At 40.0% G+C, this 22,847-nt stretch overlaps 1 protein-coding gene across 1 annotated transcript in view; it reads right to left on the minus strand.

Moving 5' to 3' along the window:
• The window catches only part of RNF144B (ring finger protein 144B), an 81,002-nt gene that overhangs the window by 51,018 nt on the left and 7,137 nt on the right, over positions 1 to 22,847 (minus strand). The window contains exon 2 of the mRNA XM_068558363.1: positions 17,737 to 17,940. Within this exon, the coding sequence (XP_068414464.1) occupies positions 17,737 to 17,904 (168 nt within the window). The 5' untranslated portion in view covers positions 17,905 to 17,940. The remainder of the gene's footprint in view (positions 1 to 17,736; positions 17,941 to 22,847) is intronic.

Consider the following 22,847-nt stretch of genomic DNA (forward strand, 5'->3'; position numbering starts at 1 on the left):
AGTATAAGCTTTGTACTTCTTTTTTAAAATTTATTCCCAAGTATTTTATTCCTTTTGATATTATTATAAATAGAATTGTTGTCTTAATGCCATTATCATATTATTCTTTGCTAGTGCATAGAAATACAATTGGTTTTTGTATTTTGTATTCTGAAACCTTGCTGAACTGGCATCAGTATTTTTAAGCTCTCAAAGTGATTCCAACGTGCAACCAAGTCAGAACCACTAGGTTCAATACCATCCATGCCCTCAGGTCTAATGAAGGAAAATATGTCCATCATCACTGCCTTTATATCATTTTGGAAAATTCATCTTCGTAGGGAATACGTGCATCAACTAGTTCCAGAAGAAATAGTAAAGGAAGTCTAAAGGGGAAATTATGTATGCAAATTTTAAATATATATAAAAATTTAAAGTATCTTGAAACACTTTACCCTAAAATAGTGCTGTTACTTTTTCTGGAAAAGGGTACTCAGATCCACCCCGTAAATTTGAGAACAGTCATTCAATATGGTAGATTAAATCTGGGCCCCAGTTAAAAGTACCTCCAGTTCCCACCAAGCAAGAATGATCAAAAGCTTCTATCCTGATCTCAAGTGATCATGAAACATTTAAGTTAAGAAACTTGGAGAAAGTAATAGCTCTGAAGATAAACCCACTGGAAATGCTGCAGTCCTGTCAGTCCTCACAACGAAGCCAATTAAATCTGCTAACCTGGAAGAACATTTCAATCAGAGCAGGGAGCAGGCACTAGGAGAGCAAAGACCTGCTTCCAACATGAGTAATTCAATAACTCTTCAGTTGACCATTCTGAGGTTTTCCCTTTTGTCTCACCTGTGCTGCCTTTCTTAACAGAGGCAGGCCCCAATTCTGATACTAGTTCCAAAGGGATCCCTCTGTGCCAGATCCCTCCGTGCTATCTTAACGACACAGTACACCCAGAAAAGCAACCAATGGTTCCAGGAGAAAAAAAAAAAAAACAACAAGAAGGCTTGCCAAGTTTACATCCTTCCATTTCCTCCAAAGAAACATTAGACCTCAGAACTGCCAGCCCTCAGCTGGCCCCAGTGTCCCAGCCAACAGGCCCAGGACAGGCAGTGAGAATAAGCACATCCCAGATTAAACATCAGTAGATTCCACTGAACTCATTTATCACTTTCCTCCTCCTCCTCCTGTGTCCCTAAAGAGTCCCTATTTGAACTCTCAAGCAGCCCTTCTGACTCTCTCAGAATGCACACAAGGTCTCAGCAACACAGAAAGGAACAAATCCCAAAATAATAAAGGGTCAAGAAACTCCTTTAGCCATGACGTAAGACTAAGCAAGTTATCTGCATAAAATACAACCATTCAACCAATCTAAGCAAACAACTGGAGAATGCAGTACTTACATTCTACAAGAGAATTCACAGTGAGTATTAAAACTATACCATATAGGACATTCCCTGGCGGTCCAGTGGTTACGACTCTGTGCTTCCACTGCGGGGGGCACGGGTTCGATCCCTGGTCAGGGAACTAAGATCCCTCATGCTGCACAGTGTGGCCAAAAAGCAAAACAAAACAAAACAAAACAAAACTACACAATACAAAGCACAGAAGGATAAATTAAAGGGATGGACAACAGATGTGTGACGAAGCAAGAACAGTAAAAAGTTAATGTTAGAATCTATGAGGTGGTGGGAATATAGATATTCATTGTTAAAATTCTTTTGTCTTGGGCTTCCCTGGTGGTGCAGTATTTAAGAATCCACCTGCCAATGCAGGGGACAAGAGTTCAAGCCCTGGACCAGGAAGATCCCACATGCCACGGAGCAACTAAGCCCGTGTGCCACAACTAAAGACCCAACACAGCCAAAAATAAATAAATAAATAAATAAATTTGTTTTTAAAAAAAATTTCTTTTTTTTTTTGTTTTTTTTTAAAGGATTTTTTTTTTAACATCTTTACTGGAGTATAACTGCTTTACAATCGTGTGTTAGTTTCTGCTTTATAACAAAGTGAATCAGCTATACATATACATATATCCCCATATCTCCTCCCTCTTGCATCTCCCTCCCACCCTCCCTATCCCACCCCTCTAGGTGGACACAAAGCACTGAGCTGATCTCCCTGTGCTATGCGGCTGCTTCCCACTAGCTACCTATTTTACATTTGGTAGTGTATATATGTCCATGCCACTCTCTCACTTCGTCCCAGCTTACCCTTCCCCCTCCCCGTGTCCTCAAGTCCATTCTCTATGTCTGCGTCTTTATTCCTGTCCTGCCCCTAGGTTCTTCAAAGCACATGATAGTGAGCAACTCATATGTACTTCACTCATAGAGTCCTCTGCAAATACTCTGGACCAGTGCATCGGAAACCCCTGGAGGAGGAACTGAAACACAGATCACAGGACCCCATCCCCAGAGTTTCTAATTCAGTAAGTCTAGGGTGGGGCTCAAGAAGTTATAATTCTAACAGGTTCACAGCTGCTCCTGATGCTGCTGGTTTGAGGACCACTGGCCTAGAACTAAAATACTCATTACATGAGAGGCAGGAGAAAGGAGGAGGTGATGGGAATAAGAACATTTGTCGAGCTCCTATGATAGCTATGGTACGCGTCTTAAAATTATCTCGTTTAACCGTCATAGCAACTCTGAGACGGAATTATTCCCACCTCACACAAAGCAGTTTGGTAACTTACCCTAAGTTCCCATGACTGGTAAATATAGGAATTGAGATTTAAACCAAGGTCTAATGGAGACACAGCCTTTGCTTACTTCCCCCCTACCTCACCATGATTTCTGTGTCATTAGAACGAAAGCAGGAGAAAATACTGGAATCTTTATAACTTGAAAACACTACTTTTGTTCCTTCTGAAGGTTACTGACCCCGTAAACCACAGAATTATTCAAAAACTAGACACCATTCCATATTAAAATGACCTGCATTTCAGACCATACCCAGGAAATTTTTACAGCTATAAAATAGTTTTTTCCAGTTGCAGTAAAGATCTCTTTGCTTTCGAGTCCCTCATTCATTAATTACCCTCAGCACACAGGAAGCACTTGGAAACAATTAGAAGACTGACGTCCTCTAGGGAACGCCAGTAACTCCACAAGCATGATGCATGAGGGGGTGAAAGAACACTCACTTTTGAATTAGGAAGGCTGGGTTTGAACCCTGACTTCAGTTTCAACATCTAAATATACACTAAGTGTACTGGAAGCTTCCAGGTGTGTAAAACAGACCTCTTAATCTCTCAGCCCTTGTTTTCCTCAAATAACTTGACTGAGGTCACACAGTTGAAAGTTCATAGCACACCCCTCAATCCCTTCAACCTGGGGCTATGGCCACCAGTGTATTCAGATTATACATATACTCTCTGATCTCCGGAATTCCTTGGATTTTTTAAAATCATTTGCTACTTACGTCTTCTTTGTACTGACTCACCTTTTATGTACATAAAAACCAGTTGTCAATTTTGCATTAGAAAGGCCATTGTCCAGCTTTAGAAACTTTTAGGATTACAAAAACCTAATATGGGCCTCATCCATTGTTCATGCTAACAAATGAAATTTAGGGAGCACATACTACGACGTGCTAGGCAGTACATTATGTATTTTCACAGAGATTGTTCTTATTTCATCCAAACTACCCTATGATTCAGGAATTAAGAGTATGGATCTTGGGCAAGCAACTTAACTCTGCACTGGTTTCTTGATCTGTAAAACTGCAGGGTAAGAGTAAATGGGGGAAAAAATAATTCTCTTACAATATAAATATTACATAGTAGGTACTCAAATGCTCTTGCTTGTCCTTCCTTGATTTCCTTTTTTTAAGGTAAATAAAGAGAGGGTCAAAAAGATTGAATTAAAACCCTACATTCACTTGGCTAATAACTCACAACCACTTTCCAGAAGAGGCAAACCAAAAGGACCCCCTTACTGGGGGTGGGAAATGATTCAAAACCACTGAGGCATTCGGTTAACACAGAGCTATTTACTTCCATAGAAACGGGGCACTGACTGTGTCCAGCCTGATTCCAAGAGGTTCCATGCATATCTGAAATCCATATCCTAACCAAACTTTGATTAACTTAAATGTTCAGAAAATGGTGTTTTAGAGTTAATTGAATTTTCTAGTTAACTCACAACCTTTTCGGCTGCCACTTGTCTAAATTTTTAAGTTTCTTTTCCTACTTAGTAACATCTTGTCGCTGAACACAGAGTTTTTGTGTGTGTGTGATAACGCATCTCCCACCACCTTAGGCCCACCGCTATGAGCGTTATTTTTTCATTCATTCATGTCTCCTATGTGTATACTTTTCCAGACAGGGCCCATTTTTCTAATTTGACAGCACTGTGAATACCAAGGTATAAAATCAGCTGAAACTATACTGGCACTGGACGAGCCACATATTTTTTAAAGATAGATTCATGAAATGTTTGTTTTGCTGCAATTAACTTCCTCCTTTAAAAGAGGAAGCATGGATTAAACAATGAGATAGTATGTTCTTTTCACATATCAGATTAGACTAGGTGAAAATGTGGAGAATACCCAGAGTGTCAAAGAAGGGGTTTTTTGGGGCTTCCCTGGTGGCGCAGTGGTTGAGAATCTGCCTGCCAATGCAGGGGACACGGGTTCGAGCCCTGGTCTGGGAAGATCCCACATGCCGCAGAGCAACTGGGCCCGTGAGCCACAACTACTGAGCCTGCACGTCTGGAGCCTGTGCTCCGCAACAAGAGAGGCCGTGATAGTGAGAGGCCCACGCACCGCGATGAAGAGTGGCCCCCGCTCGCCACAACTAGAGAAAGCCCTCGCACAGAAACGAAGACCCAACACAGCCAAAATAAATAAATAAATTTATTAAAAAAAAAAAAAAAAGAAGGGGTTTTTTCCTACACCATTGGTGGGAATGTAAACTGACACAACAGTTTGGAAAGGCAACGTGGCAACACGTGATGATTTAAAATGTACACACCTTTTAATTAGGCAATTCCACTTCTAGAAATTTATCTCAGATATATTTTCATATTTATGTAAGTACAAAAATGTTTATTTATAATAGCAAAAACTGGCCCATCATTAGGAGGGACCTAGTTCAATAAATTTTGATACGGCCATACCATAGAACATTATGCAGCACTTAAAAAGGAAGGTAGGTCTGTATATTATTATATAGAAACATGTCCACAAAACACTAGGTTCAATTTGTAAAACTCAAGTTACAGATCCCATTTCTCTATTACGTGATGTGTATGAATATGTATCCATCCATGTGTTTCTATATATTAACACAGAAAAAGAGTCTAGAAGGGGGTACAGGTGAACTGTTCATATAATCAATACTTTGAAAGGTTTTTAACTTTGTTTTAAAACCAGCACATGTCACATTTAAGATTAAAAATTAATTTTTAATTTAAAAAGAAGAGAACAAGGAAAAATGGAATAGAAGACAATAAGTAACTGAGATTTCACTATATTTCTAATTAAATTCTCTACCGCCATCAGCATATGTGAAACTGGTCACCAAAACCTTTGCATTTAGCTGAGGTCTAAGACTGAAAGCAATTCTGAGTTGACAACTGAAGGGAAGAGAGAATTCAGCCAAGTAGCTTTTTCTTCTCACTCTTCTGTTGGGGGCCTTCATTTGCCTGTTGGCTTCCTATTTCTACAAAGAGATAAAAGAGGAACAAAAATCTTCCACATGTCACACTGAAATTACTGCAAACTTTGAAGAAGTACTTGAAGTTAACTGGAGTAGCCATCTGGTCCTGGCATAGTTGCCCCTGCCTGTCCCAGTACTTTTGGAAACTGGCAATTAGGTGAATGATTTGCTTGGGATGGCTGATTGGGCCTCAAAACATGAGCACACAAATCCAAAAAACTGTTATACTAGTAAACAGGCAACTACTGTATATCTACTTCATGATCTTCAAAAATAGAGATATTTTTTAATGACTGATTTGGGTCATGATATGGATGAAATAAGTTAAAGTACTTAGAATGATGCCTTGCACTAAGTTGGGTAAGTGCTTGCCGCTATTATTATGACAACAACAATGATCATTAATGATACCTAATTACCTTCCTGGCTTTCTGCCCTCAGTGAACTTCAAGTCTAGGTGGAAAAATAAAATGGATCTATGCCAAACAGCTAGAGTACAAGACAATACAGATATTTGTATGAAATCTTTTAAATCAGATTTTAAATGCTAAATGCTTTCAGAGAAAAGATGTTCATTTTACACTCAGGTAACATAACTCAAATGTTACCAGGGTAAGAACCATGTTTGAGCTTTTCATCAACAAATCCTCCCCAATCTAGTGTTCTGCTTGTCAAAATAAGTATTTGTTGAATAATGAGCAGAGGTATGCCCTGACCAAGCAATGAGACATCATTAGAAATTGAGCAGGGGGAATAAAAAAGAAAGAAAAGAGGACGATTCTAGGAAGAAGTAAAGACCTGGAGGTATGAGATACCTCACACACAAGAAGTAGCAGAAGGTGATTTGGGTAAACACTGTGCAACGGTTCCTAGAGGAACTTGAATGTTAGCACTAAGGAATATGATTCAAATAGGATCACGTGAATCCCTAATAATGGCAGTGGCATTATGACAGCAACATTTAAAGAAATCTGACAGTAGTATCCAAATGGATAGGAAGGAGGAGAAATTGGGGACATGAAAATAATTTAAATACTCCATACCTCAAAAGTACAGTCTACCATGATAAATATAGCATATGTTGACCAGGGTGTTCTCTGAGCTCTACCCACCCCCCCTCCTTCATCCTACTCCAGTTTTGTGCACTTTCAGACCATTCTCAACCCTATGCCAAAGCCATCCTCCCCACCCCACACCCAAACAAAGCCTTCCAGTGCCTCCATAATGCTCTTTAACATGGCATACAAGACCCTGCTTGCCTTTCCAGCCTCCTGCCCAAGAACACCCATACTTCCAACAACATGTTCCAGGGATGTCTTTCAGTGGAGTTCCTCAGTAGACCTCTCCTCCTTGGTTCCGTGCCTCACACATGGCTGCCCCTCCTCCCTGTAGCACGTCCATCAATCAATCTCCTATTCATCTTTTGGCCTTATCCCCTCAGGAGACCTTCCCTGACCTCCTCAAGTCTAGTTTAAGTGGGTTCCCATATGAATCCACAGTACACTGTACTTCCTCTATCAGTGGATCTGCTTCCCACGTGAGAGCTGGACTGATTATACCTTATGCAGACAATTAGCACAGTGGCTGGTACACAGTAGTACCAAATGGAAGAGTAGAATCAGGACTTAGATGGGGATAGACTTAGAGGAAATTGGAATAAAGGTGATACTTCAAAAGAATAAACTTTGGTGACTCAGTGGATGGAAGGGAAAGTTCTCTCATTGGACACCCACTTTTGCCCACTCTCTGGTCATGATTTGCATGTTTGGCCAGCCTATCACATTCTGCTATGTGGTTCAAAGAATTAAGCACTGGCAAGGTATGCTTTAAAAAAACAGACATATAAGTGCAGATTACCAACATACTATCTGTTTATAACCTTCTCTGTGAAAAAGAAATTAAATCTTGGTCCATTTTCTAGAACCACCCTGCTACCCTGATACCATATGCTTTTCTAAAAGAAAGTAGAAAAGCCTGAAGTACTTGTTCAACCAATGATCAAAGTCAAGAATGTTGTGCAAATGAAGCTTGTTCCAAAAGAATTGTGTCAACTGAACCAGGGGAAGGGGGAACAAATTTATTAACATTCCCACATTGGACAGAGCCCTGTGGGTGAATTTTTAATGAGTAACCTTGTCCTTGCCCTCTAACAGAAAGATAACCTTCATTCAAATAATATAGGGCTAGTGAGTAGAATAAAAATTTGATTTCAACCAATTTTATTCTAGAGAATAGAACTCATACTAATAAGCAGAATTTATATAGAAACAGGTTTCAAATCAATGCAGAAGAAAAAGATAATTTAGAATTAGAATTTCCAATAACTGAATAGCTAGTGTTATGTTATGTCCCAATCCTGGATGTTTTCAAGCAAAATCTAGATGATCACACCAAAACCAGTAGAGCTACACATGCTAGCTGTATTCCAGGCACTGTACTACATGCTTTATCTAGATCTTCTCTCTAACCTTAAAGAATGATTTATTATTATCCCTAAATTATATAAAAGAAAATGAAGACTCAGACTATCCAAAGACATAAATGGCTACCACCTGCTGGTCCAAGCCACTATCATTTCTGGCCTGGATTATCATATTTACCTTCTAACTAGTCTCCATGCTTTCACCCCTGCCCCTGTAGTACATCCTCTACACAGCTGGCAGGGTGATTGTGATGGTTAATTTTATGTGTTAACTTGACTAGGCCATGGGATACCTGGGTATTTGGTTAAACATTATTTCTAGGTGTGTCTGTGAGGGTGTTTCCAGATGAGATTAGCATCCAAGTTGATAGACTGAGTAGAGCAGATCCACCTGCCCCGCAACCCACCATGTAGATGGGCCTCATCTAATCAGTTGAGGGCCTGAATAGAACAAAAAGGTGGAGGAAGGGAGAGTTCACTCTCTCTGGTTGACTGTATGAGCTGGAACATTGGTCTTCTCCTGCCCTCAGACTGGAACTTACATCACTGGCTCTCCTCATTCTCAGGCCTTCAGACTCAGAGTGGAACCACACCACTGGTTCTGATGAGTCTCTAGCTTACAGACAGTGGGTCATGAGACTTCACCTCCATAACTGCATGAGCCAATTCCTTATAATAAATCTAAGAGAAAACAGAATCCTAATAATAAACAGAACCGATAAAAGATATGTATGTGTGTATATATATGTATGTATATATATGCTCTTACATATATACACATACATACATATGCATATATATACATATACGTAAGAGCATGTGTATACACACATACATACATATTTTTATTGGTTCTGTTTCTCTGGAGAACACTTATTAATACAGTGATCCATTTAAAACAACATTAGATCCAAAAAAAAACCATAAAAAATAAAATAAAAAGGGGAAAAAAAAATTACATCATGTTACACTGTGGGTTAAAACCCTCCAAAGGTTTCTGTTCTCACATCAACCTAATGTCGAAATTCTTACCATAGCCTGCAAGGTCCTACCCACAAACACCACTATCTCTCTGACCTCATGTCTGATCTCCCTACATACACACACACACACACACACACACACACACACACACACGCACACGCACATACACATGCATGCACACGCACACTGGCCTCCTTGCTGTATCTGAACATATCAAGCACACTTCCAGCTTAGGACCTTTGCTTCCCTCTACCTAAAACTCTCTTCTCCCAGGCATCTATACAGTTTGTCCCCCATGTTCTTCAGGTCTCTGCTTAAATACAGTCAACCCTCTGTATCCATGGGGTGGGCGGGTTGGTTGGTTCCAGCACCCCCACCAGATAACAAAATCCACTGATGCTCGAGTCCCTTATATAATACAGCATAGTACAGTCGGCCTTCCACATTCCTCAGTTCTGCATCCGCAGATACAGAGGGCTAACTATAACACCTTGTCAGTGAGACTTCCCTGACCATCTAAAGCAAAATAGAAACCCCCTCTCCTTTAGCTTTCCCTATCCCCTTCCGCCTGCTTTGTTTTTCTTCAGAGCTCATATCATCATCTGACTTCTGTATTTACTTGTTAGTGTCTGTGTCTTGCACTAACCTGTGACCTATTTGAAAACCAGACCTTGATCTGATTATTTATGACTGTATCTTCACCATCAGAACTGTGCATGGCACAATAAATCTTTGCTGAATAAATGAAGCCCAGACAACCAGATTTGAAATCTATTCTCTTAAATGTCAAGCCATTCTGGCATCCAGGAAAGGAACTTCTTTCACTAGGAAGGCAGGGGCATTAGGTCTAAGGTCCCTTCCAATTCTAGGACTATGATGTCATGACACCATCATTAGGGCCTTAAGAGCATGGTTCTCTCTGCTGCTCTTTCCTTTGACCACATTTTACCACTTTCCTTGAATAAGTAAGTGGTAAGCATTAGGCAATGGATGAGATCATAGGTCCAGGAAGCCAGCTCCTCCTTAAGTCATCTCTAATCCATTTCTCACGCTACTACAGTTTGCTCTTATTTCTCAGATGCTATCTGACCTGCAGCCACTCAGTTGTCAGTGGAAAAAGAGAGTATCAAAATTTGTGTTTTTAAACCAGTGGCTTGACTGCCAAATATACAAGTCATCATAGTTTTATCATTAAAACTCCAATCAAGCGTAAGCAGCAAGAATATTGAGGTCATTTACAAATAAACAAAGACAAAGATAAATTTACCAACTCACCATTGATCATCCGAGATAAAGTTAAGGGAAAGCATAAAACCAACCTTGCAAGACAGTATATTTTAGTACCAGAAACCAACAGACCAAGAGAGGGCTCTGAACTGGCAGAATTTACTTCTGTCTATTTAGTACTACTAGAAGACATGGGAATCCAGGGAGCTGGAGATTTTAAAACTTCAGGAAAGGCTGGCAGGTCACATGACCAGGAGAGGGGATGGAAAATTTTCCCATAACATTGCTGGAGTAAGATGCCTCATTATTTCCTGCAGTTCCACAGAGTTCTCAGTAAAAGGTACTTAAAATGATACTAGATTAAACATATCAAGCCAGTAAGTAATTATATTACTATATTCTTATTGGGGGTCAGCAGCTCTTAAACGTTAGCTTGAGACACTTCCATCTGAATCTTTTACATCCACCAGAAATGTGCTCATCTATTGACTTTCCAAGTTGTGTTGGTTTTTGGTTTTTCCTGTAAGTCCTACTGCTAGGTCTTCGGTTGAAACACGCAGCCATTAGCCACTCTTTGGACAAATCCAACAGAGAAATTTCTCTTTCTCAACCCTAACTGCTAATCTGTGGGTGTCTCAGAATACTAGTGAGTTGAAATCACCCATATAACCACCTTTTTTTTTTTTTAACATCTTTATTGGAGTATAATTGCTTTACAATGTTGTGTTAGTTTCTGCTGTATTACAAAGTGAATCAGCGATATGTATACATATATCCCCATATCTCCTCCCTCTTGTGTCTCCGTCCCACCCTCCCTATCCCACCCCTCTAGGTGGTCACAAAGCACCAAGCTGATCTCCCTGTGCTATGCGGCTGCTTCCCACTAGCTATCTATTTTACATTTGGTAGTGTATATATGTCTATGCCACTCTCTCACTTTGTCCCAGCTTACCGTTCCCCCTCCCCATGTCAATTCCATTCTCTACGTCTGCATATTTATTCCTGTCCTGCCCCTAGGTTCTTCAGAACCATTTTATTTTTTTTTTAGATTCCATAAATATGTGTTAGCATATGGTATTTGTTTTTCTCTTTCTGACTTACTTCGCTCTGTATGACAGTCTCTAGGTCTTTCCACCTCACTACAAATAACTCAGTTTCATTTCTTTTTATGGCTGACTAATATTCCACTGTATATATGTGCCACATCTTCTTTATCATTCATCTGTCGATGGACACTTAGGTTGCTTCCATGTCCTGGCTATTGTAAATAGAGCTGCAATGAACATTGTGGTCCATGACTCTTTTTGAATTATGGTTTTCTCAGGGTATATGCCCAGTAGTGGGATTGCTGGGTCGTAAGGTAGTTCTATTTTTAATTTTTTAAGGAACCTCTATACTGTTCTCCATAGTGGCTGTATCAATTTACATTCCCACCAGCAGTGCAAGAGGGTTCCCTTTTCTCCACACCCTCTCCAGCATGTATTGTTTGTAGATTTTTTGATGATGGCCATTCTGACAGGTGTAAGGTGTTACCTCACTGTAGTTTTGATGTGCATTTCTCTAATGATTAGTGATGTTGAGCATCCTTTCATGTGTTTGTTGGCAATCTGTATATCTTCTTTGGAGAAATGTCTATGTAGGTCTTCTTTCCATTTTTGGATTGTATAACCACATTTTTATAAAAGGCTAATGAGGAAGCAAGTCAAGTCTTTACAGGACTTCCTTCCTCTAAAACATTTTTGAAAAACAGAACAGCCCAGCATACTGACAGAACTTAGGAAAGAGGGAATAATAATGTTAACTTACTAGGGGTTTGGGACTGTGCTAGTTGCTGTACGGGGATTCTCATTTGATGCTTCCTACAACACTCTAAGATAGATACTACTATCCACTACCCCCCCTTCATCCTACAGGTGAGAAACTAAGTTTCACAGAAGCCAAAGAACTTGCCTAAAGTTATACACCAGTAAACAGCAAAGCCTGAAAACGAGCCTGGGTCTTCCTAGCTCTGCATCTGCACTTTTAACCACTATGAGTGCGACACTGGAAGGGAAGAATGGAGGTGGGAATAGAAAAATGACATTCCTTCCTCCTTATGTAGATATCGGTTAGAATCCAGGAAAGAACCACTGCAGGTTCTTTGCTTCATCTGAAAGTTACCAATCCGTGTGGGTGCACATGTATGTTTGGATGTACTCAGAAACATACACGACGTATGCACGCACACACACTGAAAATCTTCCCACACTGTAAATGTCTCCCAGGCTATATGTGGGCCTTGCTTAAAGGTCACCCAACAGGCCCCAAGGAAAAGAAGGGCTTGGTCTAAAAAGCTTTATATTTCCTCTCACTTTTTCAAACACTGGAAAATCCATTTGGCTCAGAGAAATGAATAGTAAAAGGAGTTCTAACTACTTAGAGCCAACAAAACGTAATGGAAAAAAGGCAAGAATATGGCTGGACTTTATTTTCTTTTTGCTCAGCACATCCTGTCTTTAATCTGAATGGTAAATAGGCCATGCCAACATACTAACTCTTTTTAGGTGAAATTATCTAGGTTATGAAAACAAGCAACAACTGTGTTTTCATTATTCTTTAATTCGTGGCTGACAGAAATAGCTTCCAAAATAAATCAGAGAGGCAAATATCGCTCACAAGGGAGAAACCCACAAATTTTCCCTCCTTTGATAATGGATTTTTGTGAATTTTTTTTCTTTCCCTTGAATTATAATTGTGTGGTATTATCTTAAAGAGTGTGTTGCAAAAGCTAGAAAGGGGGAATTTGAATTTTCATATTTGCATTATTTAAATCCATGGGGGAGGGTGGGGAGAGAGAGAGAGACTTTTTCCATATTATTAATTAGTAGACTAATGTCCCTGAGATATTTAACTTTCAAGTACAACAAGTAATTTTACAACACCTCTCTCTGTAACCCCACAATATCAACTTCTTTGGCTCCGTGATGCACCTAATGATTCATGACTTAAGTCATGCTAGTGAGAGCTCCACCCATTTTTGTCCGTATATTTAGCTTCCTTTGCTTCATACTATACTTTCTTCTCTATGTTAAATCTGAGCAAACAGTCTAACAGAAACCATCTTCTCAAATAGAACATGGTAAAGCTTCTTCTTCTTTTTTTTTTTTTTATTATTATTTATGGCTGTGTTGGGTCTTCGTTTCTGTGCGAGGGCTTTCTCTAGTTGTGGCAAGCAGGGGCCACTCTTCATCGCGGTGCGCGGGCCTCTCACTATCGCGGCCTCTCTTGTTGTGGAGCACAGGCTCCAGACGCGCAGGCTCAGTAATTGTGGCTCACGGGCCCAGTTGCTCCGCGGCATGTGGGATCTTGCCAAACCAGGGCTCGAACCCGTGTCCCCTGCATTGGCAGGCAGATTCTCAACCACTGCGCTACCAGGGAAGCCCGGTAAAGCTTCTTTTAACAAGAAACTAGATACATCGATGGATTATTTGAAGCAACATCTGTCCCCTTCCTTTCTCTGGATGTCATTTAAATCAAGAATTACATCCATGGGGTAAGTCAAAGCGGCATTCTTCCATGCACTGGTTGTGGGGAAATTAATAGGTATTCCACTCAAGAAAAAAGGTGGCATTGGTCAAACGGAAATGCTTCATCAGGAGAAGGTCAACAGGGTCCCTTTGCTTTCTTTCTAACCACAAGATTTCACAGAGTCTCTAAAATGCAATTATGCTTTACATGCCTCCAAGAGAGGACTAGAAAACATACACGTTTCCAAGCTAATTTGACTTGGAAACAGAGCTGGAGGGTCATGGAACACCCCTGGGTTAGGGAACACCTGCTTAAGCGCCAGGTCTGAGCTGGCCAACAGCCAGTGGTCCAGTCAGACACTGTCCATCCTGTACTCTCCAAGCACACTGATCACACTGTTTCTTAGGGAAAACAGGACAAGGACAGAATGTATAAAGAGCTTTATTGAACTGATGAAAATATACAAGTATAGCACCATCTCTAGCAGGAGAACCATTACATTTGGACATTCTCCTCATGGGAGGGGGAAGAGGGAACTATCTTAGCAAAACCATTTTAAATATATGGCATGCACAAGAAGGGTCTCCCAGCCAATAATTGGAAGATGTCATCCAATCATACTTAAAATTGGGAATTAGTAGTATATAGCCTATTAAAAAATGTCACAGGTTTCTTTTCAGCCTTGAAAACACAAAACACATTTAGTATCTTTAATTCGAACGCAAATTAAAATCTGGGGGGATCAGACACATTTTTAACTGGTATTTTTAACTGGTTTTTAACATCAGTAACCCTCAGATACATTTTTAAACTGGTTTTTAAAAAGAAGAAATAAGAGCTCTAACAGAAATGTTAGAATAGTATTTCAGGTGAGTCTGGTATCAACTGCAAATTTATAGACACTAATGTAATCAAACACATACAGCTTACTATTTTGGCAGATCATAGAAAATGAGGTATTGGGAAGCCAGGGAAGGTTAATGTTTACAGCAATGAAAAGTTCCCAAGTTGGAGGGATACCAAAAATACCAAGCCATTTGTCTTTCTGCTTTTGAGTACTCCCCAACAATGAGGAAGTATGAATCTAAATGGCAGAATAATCTAATTGCAGACCTACTAGAGAATGGACTTGAGGATATGGGGAGGGGGAAGGGTAAGCTGTGACAAAGTGAGAGAGTGGCATGGACATATATACACTACCAAATGTAAAATAGATAGCTAGTGGGAAGCAACCGCATAGCACAGGGAGATCAGCTCTGTGCTTTGTGACCACCTAGAGGGGTGAGATAGGGAGGGTGGGAGGGAGGGAGATGCAAGAGGGAAGAGATATGGGAACATATGTATATGTATAACTGAGTTACTTTGTTATAAAGCAGAAACTAACACACCATTGTAAAGCAATTATACCCCAATAAAGATGTTAAAAAAAAAAAGAGGAAATTAAAAAAAAAAAAGAAGAAGAATCTAATTGTATTAACTCCTGCCCCCACACTGTTGAAGGAGAACTAAGAAGCAGTTGTGCTGTCTTTAACAGGAAACTAAGATCTATGGAAACAGTAATATGGCAGTGGCAGCAATCTGTGACTATGAAACACAGCCTTTGCTTGTTTGTGTATTCTTTATCCAACGTTGACGCACAAATTTGAATTCTGCTCTTTGAGATCTCATTGCAAAAAGTGAATTCCATATCCTGCTTTGAAACATCATTAACCCTCAGACAAAAATTTCCACTCTGGCTTTAACCAAATGTTGCTTCTGACTCATTTGTTTCAAGGATTAGCAAAGGTCCGAAAGCGATGTGAGAAAGTCAAAGAAAACAGTTTTGAAGCACAGCACTCAGAAACAAAGTAAGACCAAAGGAAACTGAAGCTGCCCTGTGATGACAAGGCCATTTCCTTACTTCCTGCCAAGTAACACACGCTGACAAGATGAGGAAGAACCAGCATAAACATCACTTACTGAAGCCTCCTTCTGTCCACCCAACTATCAGTGTAACATCCTGGTCCCCACACTCCTAACCTCCTGCTCTGCTTTTTTTCTAAGCCCCTATTACCCACTAGTATGTAACTTACCTATTTAGTATGCTAATTATTTATTATGTAACTCCTTTGATAGCATATAAGTTCCTAAGAGCAAGGATCTATGCTGGGTTTTGTTTCTTTAACTGATAAATCGCAGTGCCTAGAACAATTCCTGGGACAAACAAATGCTGCTCACTAGATATCTGTTGAATAAATGGATAAATGATACTATTCTTTGCCATCTTTGGATCCTACAGTTGAAAACATAAGGAAAGGATTTTAGTCACTTTCCTTTTTACCTAAAAATTATTCCCACCCTTCTCTCTACCCTAATCCTCAATCCAAAAGAATTTAAGAAAATTGATATAAACTAGCTAGAAAATGTGTCATGTTAGTTAAATTAACTTAGAAAAAAAGAGATGGAGTAAAATTTATTTCACCTTAACTGTTTTTTTTAAAAAAGTATGCTTAGTAAAATGTCTTTTTATAAATTATTCCAGTATTTCCTAAATGATTTCTTTCTCCTTACTCCCGTTGATTTAAGCACTGATCACTGTATCTAAACTGGTCAATTTCCTTCACAAGTCAGGGGTATTAAACCCACATTTGGCTGGTGATTATTATACTTATTGTATAATAAATATTAACAGTCTGCCCATACAAGGCCTACCAAAGCAAAGATAAACAGTGACTACTGTAATTTAGGCATAAGGCCCTCCCCTCTACCACGCTGAAATGCCCAGCACTCTTCCTAGCTGACTCTTAATCCATCCTTAGTTTAAAAGTGTAGCTAATTCAAACACACAGGAGAGAGGTAGGTACCATAAATAGAGGAAAGATCATTTATTTCTGGGCCTATGAATACAGGCCCAGAGTAGCTATATCTTACTACTTTTTCATTTTTTCATGAAAAATTTACCAATTTGTTATTTGAAATTTCTCAATTGGGGATGCAAACAAAAATGTGTTGAGGCCCGATGTGGCCCACAGGCATCAGTTTACAATCTCTTGTTTAAGGCCTCAGGTCAGAGAGCACTGCCACCAGGAATGCCCCTCCCACTCCTAAAGTGGGTGAGGCACTCCTGTGGTATGTTACGTCTAGCCATCCCTGATTTCACCAAACTCTTGTATAGTTCCTGCAACGTGTCCATCTTTTCTGTGGGGAGTATTTTACTTATCTTTATATTCCCAACATCAAGTGCCTAGCACAGAGTAGGAGCTCAAAAAATGCTTTAATAAATGAAAATTTGAACAAGACCACCTGGTTCACGCTTCTAGGAGTCCCCGTGAACCCATGAGTCCATTTCCTATCTTTATTCTTTAACCAACCAACCTTCAGGGATACATGCAATCAAGGTCATGGGCCTTGATACCAAGTGCCAAACTAAAAGAGACAAGCCCACCCCTGAAGATCTATAGGGTTATATTTGTTATGAGGAATAAGCAGCATTCGGCATATTGTGAAAATAGGAAAAAAAATTTAAAAAGGAAATTCGACAAAGTAAAACAGTTGTATACCATGTGCTTTGTAGGAGATGAGCAAGTACACGAAGGAAAATTCAACAAATTGCTACCTGATTTCTCCATCATTCAAAACACTTGATGAGCTTCTTACAGATGGTAGTTAACCAAGGCATGTTTAAAATGTCTATTTTGTTCCTTAGCTAGAGCTTTAAGAACAGAAAGATGCTGCTTATTCAACCAATAATTAAACTTCATATACGTATTACACTTTGCCTAAACCCCAGTAAATATCGGGTTTACTATTCAAGATAGTATTTGGAATCATATCCAAATGTGGAATCGCTCTCCCAAGCAGAATCATATTGTAGCAAACTTTGGCTTCTCGGTAAGTCACAGAAGTATATCCTGTATTTTTACAATTCTTCCCTTTGTATTTTCTCATGATGAAATCATCAGGGTAAACTTACAGCTGTGCAAAAGATGCACCGGCATTCCTGGAGCGTGGTCATCTTGTCCAGAGACTGTTCACACAGGCAGAGTTTGCAAGTGACGAGGGGGGCCAGAGCTAGGTCTCCAGGTGTGGGATTTTCGGCAGCGGTCATGGTGAGATAGTGGAGCCTACCAACTGAGCCCATCAGCCTGTCTTCAGTGTTCTTCAGTCTCCTCAATCCCTACAGAAAGGCCCAAAGCAGAAAATATTATATCCATTGATACAGCTATTGTTTAACCAACACATCTGGGCACCAGCAGGGCAAATCCTCACCCTCAATGATCTAAGTGTACAGCAAATGCATTTCTGGAACCATGGATTAGAGAGCTTATCACCTTGGCAACCTATTCCTAGAGTCCTGAAATGTAAGGTGACCTCATTGTCCTGACTCATATCAAGTCAACTATGGAAATTAAAAGACTACTATGAACAAACACACCATTTAGGAGTCGCATTGCTATGACCAATTCAACAGATTCAAAAAATACTTAAAAAGAGAATGTCACTCAAAAAGTTAAACATAGAATTACCATATGACCCAGAAATGTCACTTCTGGGTGTACACCCAAAAGAATTCAAAGCAGGGACTCAAACAGATACTTGCACACCAATGTTCATAGTAGCATCATTCAAAACAGTCAAAAGGTGGGAACGATCCAAATGTCCATCACCGGATGAATGGATAAACAAAATGTGATATAAATGTACAATGGAAATACTATTCAGCTTTAAGAAGGAATGAAATTCTGACACATGCTACAACACGGATGAACCTTGAAGACATTATGCTAAGTGAAATAAGCCAGACACAAAAGGGCAAATATTGTATGATTCCATTTATATGAGGTACGTAGAACAGTCAAATTCACAAAGACAGAAAGTAGAAAGGTGATTACCAAGAGCTGGAGGAAGGGCAAATGGAGAGTTATCACTTAATGAGTACAGAGTTTCTGGCACGATGAAAAAGTTCTAGAAATGGATAGTGTGATGGTTGGACAACATTGTGAATGTACTTAATACCACTGAATTACAGTTAAAATGGTTGAAATGATAAATTTTGTTATGTATATTTTACTCCAATAAAAAAAATTTCAGGGCTTCTCTCATGGCTCAGTGATTAAGAATCCACCTGCCAATGCAGGGGACACGGGTTCGAGCCCTGGTCTGGGAAGATCCCACGTGCCGCAGAGCAACTAAGCCCGTGCACCACTACTACTGAGTCTGTGCTCTGGAGCCCACAAGCCACAACTACTGACCCGTGTGCCACAGCTACTGAGCCCACACGCCACAGCTACTGAAGACCGCACGCCTAGTGTCTGTGCTCCACAACAAGAGAAGCCACCTCAACGAGAAGCCCGCACACCGCAATGAAGAGTAGCCCCCGCTCGCCACAACTAGAGAAAGCCTGCACACAGCAACGAAGACCCAACACAATTAAAAATAAATAAATTAATTTAAAAAACATTTCAATAAGGTGTCAGTTTTAATTGTGTTCCTTCACATGCATTATTTCATTTAATGTTTTGCAACCACAATGATTATTTCCTTCATTTTATAGATGAATTGAGGTCCTGAGAAGTTAAGTAATCTGCCAAAGTTCTCAGAGCTTATACACGGCACAGCTAAACTCAAACCTCCATCTTCTGAGGCCAAGTCCAGTGCCTGGTCCATTACACAAGAACTGCCTCACAAATGGATACTATGTGGAGGGATGTAGCAGGGAGAGAGAGATATAGGAAGAGGGAGGGAAAGAGAGAAAGAGAGAGAGGTGAATTCCATGACTACAGTTATCATAAGATCACTGAAGAATAAAATTTGTCTCTACACATAGCATGACTATAGGAAAGGATATTTCTACACCGAAAAATAAAAATTATAACCGAAGCCCTTCCACTAGATTGTTTTTATTCAGAATATCTTTAAAAGAGGTAAGATAATTGTGAAAATAATTTCCCTACATATCCATAGTTTATATCACATCAAGAAATTTCATGTTCTGATTAAATAAAAGCAAAATCCTTAAGTTCTACTATTTTAACAGACTATGGCCAATTCTAATAAATTTGGCCATAGAAATAATTGTATCCTCTCCCCCCAAAAGAACCAGACTCTCTTCCTCCCAATTTTTGGGCAAAAGAAATTATTTTACATATTCAGAATTGGTTATACAGCCCCACAGCGACTTAAGTCTCCATATATTAGTACAAAAGTACTAAAACACGGGAGAAAAAAACAGATTAGATTAGAAAGAAAAAAATCTATGAGATCTAACTGCACTAACTTTCTTAGTGTCACATCAGAAAGAGTCAACAGTTTCTAACTCCAGTGACCTGAAGTGTTTACGGTTTATCACCTACTCCTTAAGTAGTAGTAAAAGACTTGATCAAAAATAAATTAAATAGGAAGCTAACCAATGACTGGCTTCCAATATGATAGATATTTCTCGGGAAAAGACCATATGGTTCAAGACACAGTGTTCTTATTCAATTAACTATTGACGATCTATCATCCAAGAGCAAATTAAATTCAAATCAACCTGCACATCAAATCCAGGATTTTAAAGTTTAAAGAAAAAAAATCCCTTTAGGGTCAATTAGGGGTAAAAGTGAATGATTTTACTTCTCCCCTGTTCCCAGTTTATACTTAACACAACTATCGCCTGTTTTCTTCTCCAAGACTCCCCCGTTGATAACACACATCACCTTATCGAAAACGTCTTTTCACCTGTCTTTTCATCTCTATTTTCCCAACACTGCTCATACAGCATATTCTGAGTTATTTTCCCCCTCAAAAAGAGAAATCCCGAGTCACACAAGAAGAAGAAATGTAGCCAGTAAATGCTTCCTGTGTAGGGAAGATGGGAAATGACACAGGCCAGAAACATCCCACACCACAAATGTCAATTACACTAACAGCCCATTTGGAGGAAGCTGTCGAGAATAGATAAATCCTGTTGTCCCAGCCTAGGCAAGAGAGCAAGGTGTTCTTCAAGAAAGTCATTTTTTTCTCACAGTCTCAATCTATTTTTTAGAAGGGGACATTTAACAGGCCGATGTACTTGAAAAACAAAGACATAATGGGATACTTCTTAAAAGGTTATCTCTTTGAAATAGTCTTCTTTTGAAGGCAGGGCGAGAAGTTGTGTGAATCAAGGCCATCTGAAACGTAATCTTGTCCCTTGCCATATACATAAGGTTTTACTCAGTTTGTGAGTTACATGCCTATAGGCTATGAAATCAAAGTTGTAAAAATATAAAAATATCTATCACCTCCAAAAGTTTCCTCCTGCCCCCTTTATTTATCATTGTTTTGTGTGTGCGTGATTAAGAGCACTTAACATAAGATCTACCCTTGGCGGGACTTCCCCAGTGGTGCAGCAGTTAAGAATTCGCCTGCCAATGCAGGGGACACGGGTTCGAACCCTGGTCCAGGAAGATCCCACATGCCTCGGAGCAACTAAGGCCCCGTGCGCCACAACTACTGAGCCTGCGCTCTAGAGCCCACGAGCCGCAACTACTGAAGCCCGCAGGCCTAGAGCCCATGCCCCGCAACAAGAGAAGCCACCTTAGTGAGAAGCCTGCACACCGGGACGAAGAGCAGCCCCCACTTGACGCCAACTAGTGAAAGCCTGCGCACAACGAAGACCCAACACAGCCAAAAATAACTAAAATAAATAAATTTAAAAAAAAAGAAAAAGATCTACCCTTGGCAAATTTTTAAGTATACAATACAGTATTGTTAACCACAGGCACCATGCTATTCCACAGGTGTATACTTACTTCTCAACTCGTCAAATTCTATACATTAAATATGTACACTTCTTGGTCTGTCAATCGTACCTCAATAAAGTGGCTTAAAATTTATACATATAAATGTAAACTATATATATTATATATATAAATATATTCTTATAACATAAAAACTTTTTACGAAGCAGAGACCAATTTTGTTTAAAAAAAAATTCCAAGCATTCCAATCAAGGCAGAACTTGTGACTGAGACAGAGGAAAGAAGTCACATATTTCATCTCTTTGAGAGGTGAACAATCCAAAATAATTCTTCAAAAAGAAGTGATTTATGTTTCTGTCTACCAGAACCCAAGTTCCCCAAAGTGATGGCTTTTGAATATTTTTAAAGCAGTGGAATTTTATAAAAACAAAATCTTAAGCACCCTGCCACTGGATAAAAGAGATAAGGTAGACTAGTGCCAGTTGAAACAACACTGGGAGACCCTGTCCAGGTACCCTTGACCTTTCCTTCAGCAGCCTCCCAGGCACCATCATGGAAGCTGAAGGCTTCACCACGCACAGTTCGAAAACCAGCCCTTTGGTTTTCACTCTGGGCAAAATCAGTAATGAATGTTTTAGAAATAAATGACACACAGAAGCACTTCATAGAAAAAGAGTATCAAACAAGAAATCTGTTCACCATTGATTCATTAGAAATTGAGCTCTTCAAGCAATAGTCAGGGGAATCCCGAAGTCCTCTAAATGAATCTCCCCCACACTTGAGATGTCTGTGAATGGCTCCAAGGTGTCCTAGTGTTTCTTCATTTATGTCTTATTAAGATTCACTGGTCTCGGGCTTCCCTGGTGGCGCAGTGCTTAAGAATCTGCCTGCCAATGCAGGGGACATGGGTTCAAGCCCTGGTCCAGGAAGATCCCACATGCCACGGGGCAACTAAGCCCATGAGCTACAACTACTGAGCCCGCACTCTAGAGCCCACAAGCCACAACTACTGAAGCCCGCGCACCTAGAGCCCGTGCTCTGCAACAAGAGAAGCCACCGCAATGAGAAGCCCGCACACCACAACGAAGACCAGCCCCCGCTCGCCGCAACTAGAGAAAGCTCGCGTGCAGCAACAGAGACCCAACACAGCCATAAATAAACAAATAATAAATTAATTAAAAAAAAAAAATTCACTCCTCTCTACAACATGAAACCACCACTGGCAGAACTATCCCCCCGCCCAAACTACTAAACTAAATGGCATGAAGCATAGAGGGGTGGCCAGAAGACCAACCACACACTCGCAGTTCCTCCTGACCTGCTCACGGAACCAACATCCTCGTAGGTACACTGACAATAC

Source organism: Eschrichtius robustus, chromosome 12 (assembly GCF_028021215.1).
Source record: "Eschrichtius robustus isolate mEscRob2 chromosome 12, mEscRob2.pri, whole genome shotgun sequence".
Lineage (NCBI taxonomy): Eukaryota > Metazoa > Chordata > Mammalia > Artiodactyla > Eschrichtiidae > Eschrichtius > Eschrichtius robustus.